This window comes from Monodelphis domestica, chromosome 8, assembly GCF_027887165.1.
Source record: "Monodelphis domestica isolate mMonDom1 chromosome 8, mMonDom1.pri, whole genome shotgun sequence".
Classification (NCBI taxonomy): Eukaryota; Metazoa; Chordata; class Mammalia; order Didelphimorphia; family Didelphidae; genus Monodelphis; species Monodelphis domestica.
Window position 1 is genome coordinate 197,596,391 of NC_077234.1, and position 12,178 is coordinate 197,608,568.

General features: G+C 40.7%; 1 protein-coding gene across 3 annotated transcripts in view; it reads right to left on the reverse strand.

Moving 5' to 3' along the window:
• Positions 1-11,966, reverse strand: part of IL1R2 (interleukin 1 receptor type 2) — a 45,502-nt gene extending 33,536 nt beyond the window's left edge. For all 3 annotated transcript variants that reach the window (XM_007501159.3, XM_007501158.3, XM_056808383.1), the window contains exon 1: positions 11,706-11,966. In XM_007501159.3, coding sequence (XP_007501221.1) covers positions 11,706-11,719 — 14 coding nt within the window. In that variant the 5' untranslated portion in view covers positions 11,720-11,966. The remainder of the gene's footprint in view (positions 1-11,705) is intronic.
• Between the last annotated feature and the right edge of the window lie 212 nt (positions 11,967-12,178).

Here is a 12,178-nt window from a genome sequence, read left to right on the forward strand (position 1 = left end):
TAGTCTAGGAAGAAGAACTGTGTTCTAAGAGAAGGGAAGGAAAAAATCTAAAACTTGGGAAAGGATGATTTTTACTTTTTTTTCCCTTCTTTAATTGGCTCTCAGGAGAGGAATACTATTGGGCTTGTTACCATCTGTTCTAGAGAAATGTTTACCCTATTATGAACTTTCCAGGAAGTGGCTTCAGATGAATGAACCACAAAAGCATGATAGTAATCATTTCATTAGTCAAAACCACGGAAAAGGACTGCCACTAGGGTCTTTGGGAAATGGTGAGTCTCTGCAGGCCTGGGGGGAAAGGAATTAGGATTATGCAAATTCATTCTAAAACACTTTTCCCCCAATTTAAGAAAAGGGCATTTATCCAACATCAAATTAGAAAGCCAGCTGACACTGAGAGAGAGTAATGGAGGGGAGGTTGGTGAGTTATTGGAGTTCCCTTTCTTCGAATTTAGAGGAGAAAGAGGACAGAGGGAAGGCAATAAAGAGAAAAAAGAAGTCAGAAGAAGAAGCAGAAAAAAAAGGAGAAAGAGGAGAGGAAGAGAAGATGAAGAAAAAGGAGAAAAATGAATGGATGGGTGAATTAATAAAGTATTGTTTAAGCATTTATGGTAAGCCCTGTTGATGCAAATGTCAGTTTGTTGACTTATTAATTCATAGTCCTTCCTCTCAAGGAATATAAATGGGGAAAGAAAATAGGGATGAGTGTCTTGATAGGAAAGACAAAGAAAATGGCAGTCAAAGTCAGAACAGATGTCTTACAGGTCCTCATCAAGAATGGTAATGTGGATTTACTTATCTTCTGGATCTAATGGAAAAAGGGAAAATGGGAGAAACAAGACATTTAACAACAGAGTCGTAGGAATAAATGGAGAATGGCAGAAATTTTGTTGTTGTTCAGTGGTATCTGATTCTTTGTGACCTTATTTGGGGTTTTTTTTTTGTTTTTGTTTTTGTTTTTATTCTTTTTGCCAAAGATATTGGATTGGTTTGTCATTTCCTTCTCCAGCTCATTTGACAGATGAGGAAACTGGGAGAAACAAGATAAAGTGACTTGTCCAGGGTCACACAGCCAATAAGTATATGAGTCTGGTCTTGAACTCAGGTCTTCTGGATTCCAGATCCACATCCACATCTACCCAACTATCTATCAAGCCACCAACTGCCCAAGTAGCCAGATAAAATGTGGGTAAATTGAAGTAAAGAAGGCTTGAGTGTCCAGTGAATGGAATGCATCCATTCCATTCACTGGAAAGGGAGATTTTCCATCTTACAGCATGCCTGAGACTTGAGCCCAGAGAATCTTTGCCAGTTTTTAGCTGCCTTTAATCCCTTTCTCACACTTTTGTCCTTCCTCTTTCCCTTGGCTTCTGTCTATTCTTACTGCTGGTAGTAATAGAATGTTATTTGAAAAAGATGTTCCAGGCCATGGAATAAGTCATGGTGCCAAAAGTAACCCCAGAGAATTATAATAAACTCGAATTTAAGAAAACATTCATGTATTTTTATTGTTTAAAGTACAACCACAAAAACTTATATTAGACCAAACAATGACTCTTCAGCAGCCCAATTTTCCAAAGAACAAAAATTAAGTAAATAGATAAAACTTTAAGATACATTTTAGGGGCTAATACCTACAAATAATAGTAGTTCATGTTTATATGCTGTTGTTGAGCCTTTCCAGTGGTATTCAGTGCTTCATGACTCCATTTGGGGTTTTCTTGGCAAAGATACTAGAGTGGTTTGCCAAACTTCTACAGTTCATTTGACAGATGAGGAAACTGAGGCAAAGAGTTTGAAGAGACTTGCCCAGGGACATGAAAAGGAGTCTTCCTGGCTTCAGGTCCAGCCCTCTGTATACCATGCCACCTACCTGCCCTTATATAATACTCTCCATGACATTATCTCATTTGATGTTCATGACAACCTTGGGGGAAAAAAGTTATTATCATCCCCATTTTATAGGTGAAGAAATTGAGGTTCAGAGAGGATGAGTGATCTGCTCAGGGGCACACAGCTAGCATCTGAAAATTCTCACTCCAAGTCTATCATCTATTTCCTATTGTCTCTTTCTAGTACTATAGGCATTGCCCACAGGTTCTAAAATAAATTATTCCAATTCCAGACTTATTATTTCACTTATTGATAGAAAATTCTTTATGATTCAATTTTTTAAAAAATATTCCAAACATAAACTCGAGAAATTTCTGAAAAGAAAAGCCAATGTTGAAATAATGTGAAATGTATTTTGGACTAATATGCAAACATGACCAGAATAGAAATATATATTATGTCTATACTCATGTGGAAAGGACAGCTAGATAGCACAGTGAATAAATCACCAGACCTCAGTTCAAGTCCAGCCTCAGACACTAGCTGTGTGATCCTAGACGAGTCACTTAAGCTTGTTAAAGAAACCTTAATTTCTTCTTCTCTAAAATGAGCTGGAGAAGAAAATGGCAGACCACTCCAGGATCTTTGTCAAGAAAACCCCAAATAGGGTCATGAATAACCAGACACAGCTGGGCTTCTGCATTTTTTTCCCTCTTTTCAGGGTTTATGGAGAGGTGGGAAGGGGGAAATGACTGCCTGATAATTGAAAAATAATTTTAAATTTTTTAAAAGATATTTTGAAATGAAATTTCAGAAAACTCAACAGAATTTGAAAGTACAATGAGAAGACAAAAGGAAATAAGTGTTTAGGTACCTGCTACGTGTGCTAAATCTGATATATTTTAGAAATATTGTCTCGTTTGATCCTCACAGCCATGGAAGTTGGGTCCTATCCCATTTCAAAGATGACAAAATTAAGGCAGACAGAAGTTAAGTAACTTGTCCAGGGACACACAACAATTAAGTGTTTCTGGTCAGATTTGATTTCAGATCTTCCTGGTTTTACTCCCAGCACTCCATCCATTATTGACTTTTTGTATTCCCCAGTGCTTAGCATAGTGCCCGGCTCATAGTAGGTCCTTAAATAAGACCTACAATTCACTCCATGGAAGTACAAGTCAGGTTTGGAAGTAGCGTGGCCAGATTGAATCAGGGGTCTTACAAAGAAATTTTGAAAATTATTTTTATTTCTTTACAAAAAAAGTGAATTCTGTCCAGATGCTCAGCTAGTCCAGTCTCAGAAAAGCCCATAAAAACCCCAAACTCTCCCTGCATGCAGTTATTATCACATTGAATTCCCCATGACAGTGGCACCAATGTTCTCTACACAATCCAGTCCATTGCCTGTTGGGAACAACAGCCATGAGAAGCCTGGATTGTTTGCTATAGGCCAATATGTGCCCAGAATGATCTCTAGGTTAAATATTGATGGAAAGTGAGTCAGGGCCACTCGGACCTAAGGACAGCTGCAACCATAGCAAGATGCAGCTCCGGGGCAGGGATGACTGTGTGTGCATCCCAGAAGGGAACCAGATCACAGACTATCTGAGCTTTAAAACCACCTCGTCTAATCCTCTCATGTTACTGATGAGGAAAATGGAAGGGAAAAGTGAGTTATTTCAGTATATACATCTAAAGTTATGAATTTTCCTTGTGGTTCAGTTTCCTCTGCGTCAGTTCTTTGGCCTTTCCATGTGTCTTTGAAATTATTTATTTCCTCATTTTTTTATAGCATGAGAGCACTCCATCCCATGAATAGACCACAATTTATTCAGTTGTTCCTTAATTGACGGGCATTCTCTTAGTTTCTATTTTCTCATCTCCCACAAAAAGGAACCGCTATAAACATTTTTGCAACTAAAGAATCTTTTCCTCTATTCTCTTTTCTCTTTCTTGCAATGGCATTGATATTTTTAAATTAATCAATATTAATTTTAAAATGAAATAGTAAATATTAATTTAGATTTTTAAATTATTAAAAATAATGTTTTACTTTTATAAATTGAAAAATGAAATGGATAGGATCAGGAAAATAATTTCAATAATAAAAAGGTAAAAAACAAACAACTTTGAAAGCCATACAATAATGATCAAAACAATGATCATTCATGATTCCATAGTTCTTTTTTATGCTGAACCCAAAACTGGCCTCCTGGTAATTTCTACCCAGCATTCTATTTTTTTTTTTCTGTGTAGGTGGTAGGCGTAGGTATCTGAGCTAACTGGGGCTAGGGAACCAGTTTGTGGGAACTCCCAGCCAAGATTCCAATGGTTTCCTAGGAATGCAGAGGAGTTCTGTAATCCGGTGACTCTGTCCTTTGTTTTATCCTTTGGAAGAATACAAACAAGATAGATACAAACAAACTCCACACATGAAGTATTAACGTGCACCTCTTGAAGTATTCAAAGCCTGTTTCACAGTTTCTAACCCTTTTGCCCCAGTGTTTTACATATATCTGTTGTTCATTGGTTTCATTTGCATCCGACAGTTCATGATCCCATTTGGAGTTTTCCTGGCATAGATCCTGGAGTAGTTTGGCATTTCCTTCTCTCGCTTATTTTATAGAAGAGGGAAATGAGGCCAACAGGATTAAATGACTCGTCCCAGGGTCACAGAGCTAGGAAGTGTCTGAGGCTAGGTTTGAACTCACGTCTTCCTGATTCCAGGCTTACTGCCTCCACATGTGTATGAAAGCTGTTCTGAGAGCAGGGCTGCTGATTCTCCAAGTGCATGGCATTAGACGTGGGGTGGGATGACACAGAGATCCAGGGTCCCTTCACTCACTATGTTCTCGAGACAGAAAGACCCAGTTTAAATCCTTCCCCAGTGTATGATCAGCTTCCCCAATCCACACAGAACCCAATGGGGGAAAGGGAAGCTTTTCTACACCTATAAATAGCAGGAATGCAGCTTCCTCTAGCATGTGTGACTAGAAAAGAGTTAGGAAATGTTTAGGCTACAAATCATAACCTCATTCCTCTTAAATCACTACTATCTTGGTCAGAAGTCATGCAAACTCGGCTTTACTTCTTGTTTGCTTTGAGGTCCACTTCCTGCCTCCATGGAATCACACTTCTTAAAAATGAGCTCTTTGGCCATCGCTTTTAGAGTACTGGAACCAAAGACCGAGAGTCGCCAGTGAGTAAGAGGACACAGGCTCTCCTTCTACTTTCAGAGTCCTCTTCCTCTTCTCCTCCATGTTTCAAGTCATCATGTATCTTTCATGGCAGCCCAAGCTACAGGCAGGCCTTCTAGAACCTTGGGTCATCAGCAGAGGGGAAAGTTTGGAAATTTAAAGCTGAAATGTACCTTCGAGGCCATTTGAGTTTAACTTCCTCATTTTAATGAAGAGGAAACAAGCACAGAGCACGTACATGATTTGTCTAAGATCATGCAGCAAGTCAGTGTCTCAGACAGGATTTGAATATTGAAGAAAAACAGTTAAATTAAATGAAATACAAAAAGAGTGTGCCTAATTATAACAAGTATTTATAGAGTGTTTTATGATTTGCAAAGCACTTTACAAATATTCTCATTTAGTTCGCACAACTATTCCAGGAGTTAGGTGTATTATTATCCTCATTTTACAGATGAGGAAACTGAGGCATCCAGAGATTAAATTAATTCCCCAGGATCACATAGCTGATAAGTGTCTGAGGCTGGGTTTGAATTCAGATCTTCCTGATTCCATGTCCTGTGCTACTCTATCCAGTTAGTCAAGAAACATGTATTAAATGCCTACTATGTACCTGGCACTGTGCTAAGTGCTAAAGATATACAAAGAAAGGCAAAATATAGTCCTTGGGTTCTAGGAAGTCACAGTCTAATGAAAGAGACAGCAGGCAAACAACCATGTTTAAAGAAGCTGCATACAGGATAAATTGGAAATTATCAAAAGTACCACCTGGATGCCTCTTTTATTATTCCATTCTACCTAGTCTGAAACTTTTACTACTACAAACTGGGTTACAAGTTAAAGTTGGAAGCATTGTGTTTAGGAATCTGGTTCTTCCTTCTAAAGGCAGCCATGACTTCCCTACATCACTCTCCTCTACCTCCATCTCCATCTCCCTCTCCTTCCCTCCTTTCTTCTCTCTCTCTCTCTCTCTCTCTCTCTCTCTCTCTCTCTCTCTCTCTCTCTCTCTCTCTCTCTCTCTCTCTCTCTCTGTCTCTCTCTCTCTCTGTCTCTCTTTCTCTCTCTCTCTTTTCTCTGTCTCTCCTCTTATTTCTGTCTTTCTTATTTTCTCTGTCTCTCTGTCTGTCTCTCTCCCCTTTTCTCTTTCTCTCTCTCTCTCTCCTTCCCCCACTCTCCTCTTCTTTCCCTCTTCTGTTCTTTTCTCTGCTTTTCTTCTCTTCTCTGTGTCTCTGTGTCTCTATGCCTCTGTCTCTCTGTGTCTCTGTCTCTTTCTGTCTCTCTCTCTCCTTTTTGTTTCATTAGCACAGATGAGTCCTGGAACCTCTACCACCTCAGTAATAATATCTGTTAAAAATCCAGGAAAAAATGATCTCTCCATCAAAGCCCTTTGCATCATCAAACAGTTTAATATCAGAAATATTTTATTCAATTAGTGGAAATGAGTTTAAAGAAGACATGTTGCCATCTGCTTTGCTGCAACATCCTAAAGATCATAGACCTGTTCTATCTGACTTACAGCTGAAGCCTTTTATATATGTTACCTTCCCCAACAGGATGTGAGCTCTATGATTAGTTGACTTTTCTTGTTTGTATCCTCCAATGCATTGCACACAGAAATTATTTAATAAGGGCTTTTTCTTTCATTCTTTGACTCACTCACTCATAAAGTTAAATATCTACCTAACTGTCATATTGGAAAACCCTGGAAGAGGACTCGAGGGAAGGTGATAAGGATACCAGGGTTAAGTTTTGATTTGGTTAGAAAGGTGGATCTTCAGGAAGGGGCAAGACCTGGGTAATCCTAAGGAAAGAGACCAGAAAGCTTGAAGATAGAAGATTAGGAAGGGAAGGTTCTAGAAAATGGTGACCAGCTCCAGCCAGGGCAGAGAGGAGTCCAAATCTCCTTTCTACTTTTTTTTCTGGTCAACTTTCCTATAATTTATTTCCATTTGTCTCAGTTTAATTGTCTACATCTGCTAGATGGCTCAGTAGACAGAGCACTGGATCTGAAGTCAGGAGACTCCTCTTCCTGAGTTCAAAGTTGATCTCAGACACTACCTTTGTGACCCTGAACAAGTCACTTAACCCTGTGTCTTCATCTGTACAATGAGCTGGAGAAGGAAATGACAAACCACTCCAGTATTCTTGCCAAGAAAACCACAACCTCCATCATGAAGAGTCAGACATGACTGAAAAACAACTCAACAACAACAACACAATACAAAAGAAGCCTTCTTGATTTTCTACATACCAACCTCTAAAATAGTTTCATCTCTCTTTCTTGTTGCCTTGGGGCATATAATCAAGCCAACTCTGTGAGCTTCTTTAGGCATGTTTTCATGATGCAGTTTATCCTTAGCCATAACTTCCTTCCTTCTACTTATTTTATTTATAGTGACATGTCAAGGTTAATTCAGATCCTATAGCAGTATATCTATGCAAGCTGGCTAGCACCTTGGATAGAATCCCAAGCCCAGACTCAGAAAGACCTGAGTTCCAATCCAGCCTCATACATTTACTGTGTGATCCTGGGCAAGTCAATCAGTCAATAAACATGTATTAAACACCTATTATGTGTCGGGCACTATCACTTAACCATTGTCTGCCTTTGTTCCCTCAACTATGAAATTAAATTATAATGGCACCTACCTCCCAGGGTTGCTGTGAAGATCAAATGAGATAATAATTGTAAAGAGCTTGGCACAGGGCCTGGCACAGAGTAGCCACTTAATACATGTGTATTTCCTTCCTTGCTTCCAGGCGTCTCTTTTGTGCCACTCTGTCGCCATCACTGTGTAAGTGGGAAAAGGGAGCCCACATAGGACGAAGGACCATTCATTATTCCTCTTTGTTTCCCAGGTGGCCATGGCCAAAAGCTTTACCAAGTAGCCAGCGAATTGGCGATGAACTTCTCCATACTTAGCAGGCCAGGCTTGTTTGTTTGTTTGTTTGTTTTTGAGCCCGGGTCTTCCAGGAACCCAAGACAATCAGCAACCACTCCTGCACCGAATCCACTGCTGAGTGCACATGCCAGTGCATGGAAGGCTTGGCCTGATCAGTTTCCACCTGGCTCAGTTGGTCCCTTCTTGGACCACTTGTTCCACGCTCTTTATCCCATCTGCCTCCTGTTCCCAGGGGCTCATTATATCATAGTAGACTAAGTGTGGACACTTGGCTTTGGGCCTTCTGCGACTCAGAATTCCCTAGCTAAAGATCTACATGCCCAGCCCCTCCCCCCCAGGAGCATGCCACAGTCTGCCATGCTTGGGCTGGATCTGATCTTCAGAAAGGCATGACTTTGGTCGGGATTACATTCAAAGTCTTTAAGGACTCAGTGACCTGCATGCCACTGGGAGGCATCTGAGGATAACTTGCATGGTGAGTCTGTCTGTCCTTTAGCTAGAGTGATCCTCAGAAAGCAGGCTCAATCCAGGGTGTCCCTTTAAGTTTCCTCTCTCTGGACCAAACCTCACCAAGAATCCCCCAAGAATCACAAAATGCTGGCACTGGAAAGGGCCTTAGAGATCCTGAATAAATTGCCCCCAATTCACAAAACTGAAGCTCAGTGAGGGAACGAGCAGAGGTTTATTCATTGAAAGATTTGGAGCTGGAAGGGCAAACAATAAAGCTAATAATGATTACACATTGATTCACAAATGTGATTATGCATGAGCAGTTAGGTTGTTCCAGCTGGACCAGGAATCAGGAAGAGATGAGTCCTAATCTGGCCTTGGACACTTGCCCTGGCTCAGTGACTCTGGGCAAGTCAGTAACCCTGTTTGCCTCATAATGCCAAACCATTTCAGTATCTTTGCCAAGAAAATCCAAAAAGGGGGCAGCTGGGTGACTCAGTGGATTGAGAGTTAAATCTGGCCTAAGACACTTCCCAGCTGTGTGACCCTGGGCAAGTCACTTGACCCCTATTGCCTAGCCCTCACCACTCTTCTGCCTTAGAACCAATACACAAAATTGATTCTAAGATGGAAGGTCAGGGTTTAAAAAAAAAAAGAAAACCCAAAAAAGGAGTCATGAAGAGTCAATCACAACTGAAACAAGTGAACAACAAAGATTATAAATGATGCTGTAGATAGGTACACAAATGGTCACACACATGAAGCATGCCATTAAATTCCTCAATCCCCAACGATTTCAATTCAGACAAATGTGATAGTCATAAAATAATGGTGGGTAACCAAGAGAAGGCGCTAGAGGCTGAAAATCTATGTTCAGGTATTGACTCTTTCATGAACTAGTTGTGTAACCTTGAAAAAAAAATGCTAAATTCCTTGGGCCTCAGTTACCTCATCTGTGGAAAAAAAAAAGGGGGGTGTGGGCTGGAGGGGTGGTACAAGAGAGAGGTTGGAGAGTCTACCATCTTGAATAGCCTATGATTTTATGTCTCTTTCTCTTTCTAAGTTCTGAAATTCAAGGTGCGTTGCAGTGGAGCATTGGAATTGGAGCCAGGAGACCTGAGTTCCAAGCCATGCTCTGCGACCTTGTATGGCTTTGTGTGACTTTGCAAGAAGCATCCAACCTCTCTGAACCTCAGGGAGAGGGCCAGTCTGAATGTCTGCTGAGGCCCTCCAGCCCTGAATCTTATTGTCCTATGATCTGTTCCATGATCCAGATTGCTCTTCTGTGATTCAGTCCTTTCAAGATTTTATCAATCATTTCCACCTTGGGGAGAATGATGTACCTGAGCAGAGGTTTTGAGAACCAGAAAGAAGGAAAGAGCCTGAGGGCACAAAAAGAAGAGAGGAGGAGGCTGATGGAGCAGCCTATTTGAGCAGAAGATAAACTATCCACTTCATAATTTCCTTACATTCAGTGCTTACATCATTTCATTATGTTCCCTTATGCCTTTGAAATAAATAAGCCACACAAGGAGCTTATCCAAAATGGTTAACATGCTTAGCAATCGCATAAACTAAACACAGGTCCTCTCTCCCTAAATATACATGGTCCCTGGCATGTCCTCCTCTGGCTAATTATTCCTTCCTATGTTTATATCTTACTAAATAACCAAGAAGCCAGAAGAATATAGAAAACTGCCTCTGAAACTCTACTTCAAGGAGTTTAAAAACTGATTTCAAGTTCCATGTTTGTTAGTTGGCCAATTTTTCTATTTTCTGTCCATTTCTCCAGTTACAAAGAAGAAAAGTGATGACCCTGCAGGAAAACAAGGGATGGTGTAGCCACTTTGGCCCTAATGGGAGACAAAGTAGAGAATCATCTACATGGTGTGTATGATTGGAAGAGGGTGATGAGATCCCACAGGCTGAAATTCCTACTCTTCTTGATTAAGGCTTAAACTCCAAGCATCCCCATCAGGGTACCTGGGATGGACAAGCCACTAATTTGCATAGATTAGCTAGCTAGGGGACACCAGTCAAAGGGGCAGAGAATGAAGATTAAAAGGGTAAACTAAGATGAAGAATCAAGGTGGGGAAATTATGCAGCCAATGCTAGAAAGTAATCATAAAATGTTAGAATTGACAGAGCCCTCGGAGGTCATCTAGTTCAACCTCCTTTTTTCATTGAAGGGGAAACTGAGACCACCGAGCTAATGTGACCTGATCAAAGTTAATGATAGATGCAGAACTCACACTTAAGGCTTCTGATGCCAGTCCCAGCGTTCTTTCCTCTAGCTAGGTGGGGATAGCCATAGGGAACCCAGTACAGCCAGAGGGGGGATTTGGGGGTACGGGGGGCTGAGAGCATTATGATAATATTATAGTATAATATTATTATGTTTATTATAAAATGATCTTATTAAATTTATTATATAATATCAATGATGCTTTACTATAATAATACATTGTGTAATATATTATAACAATATAGAACATATATTAACATATGGTCATAAAAAACTGTTAGGTTATTTGATAGACATCATTTCATTTGATCTTCACAACAACCCTGGATTAGGTTAGGTATAGCTAATGTTAGCATCTCTGTTTTAAAGATAAGGAAAGTGGGACAGCTAGATGGTTCAGGGGATTGAGACCCAGGCACAGAGATAAGATTTCCTGGGTTCAAATCTGTCCTCAGACACTTCCTAGCTGTGTGACCCTGGGCAAGCCACTTAACCCCCCATTGCCTAGCCCCTGCTGCTCTTCTGCCTTGGAACAGAAGAAAAGGGTTTAAAAACAAATCAAGATAAGGAAAGTAACTCTAAGCAAGTCACCTAACCCTGTTTGCCTCAGTTTCCTCATCTGTCAAATGAGCAAGAGAAGGAAATGGCAAACCACTCCAGCATCTTTGCCAAGAAAACCCTACCTGGGGTCATGAAGAGTTGGCCATGACTAAAAATGCCTGAACAGTAACAACAAAGTAGGGCTTAAGAAAGTTAACCAGTTTCCTCAAGATCACATTTTTAGTGACAGAAGGGGGACTGTTGAACCCAGGTCATTTGACTCCTGCTCCAGTATATTGCCATTATGCCACCCATCACTGGGTGCTAGAAAGGGCACATCCTGGAAGAAGAGGAGAAAACACAAAAACAGGTAAAAGGGTGGCTGACCCTGTCTTAGATTCTTAGAGAAATAATGATCCTAATATGCATAGCCATTCACTTCCTCTTGCCCTGTCCGGAGAGATTATTGTCCTCTCAATGGAAAGAGCATCTATTTTCCCACCATCTCCTCCACTCCTACCTTCAAAGCTCCTTACCTGTGGTTCTGCATTCTTTCACTTTGTCTTGCTTGTGAACAGGAGGCTGCAGGCAAGGTTTTTTCCCTTCAGCTCACGGGTTCAGCTCTTGTGGAAGATTTATAGTTTCTACTCCACCCCCAACATACACACACACACACACACTCCTCGATTTCCCAATCAGGTTTGTGTCAGTCCCAAAACTGACTGTGCTGACACACCTTTTTTCCTCCTTCCCAAAAGAGCACCTCTCCAGGGCACCAGCCCTATTGGATGTCTTGGCTTTCTGCCCTCCCAGATAGGGAAGTGCCTGGCAACTTCTGCTTAAGTTTCCCTTATTTATGTGTGTGTGTGTGTGTGAGAGCTACACATTTCGTAGTTCCAGATGATAGAGGTAGTATTTCAGTAAAACCCAAATTACCAGGATGGATGGAATGTTTAGTAACCAGAACGTTAGGTCTCCAAGTGGATGCACCATTTTGCCAAAAGGTTAT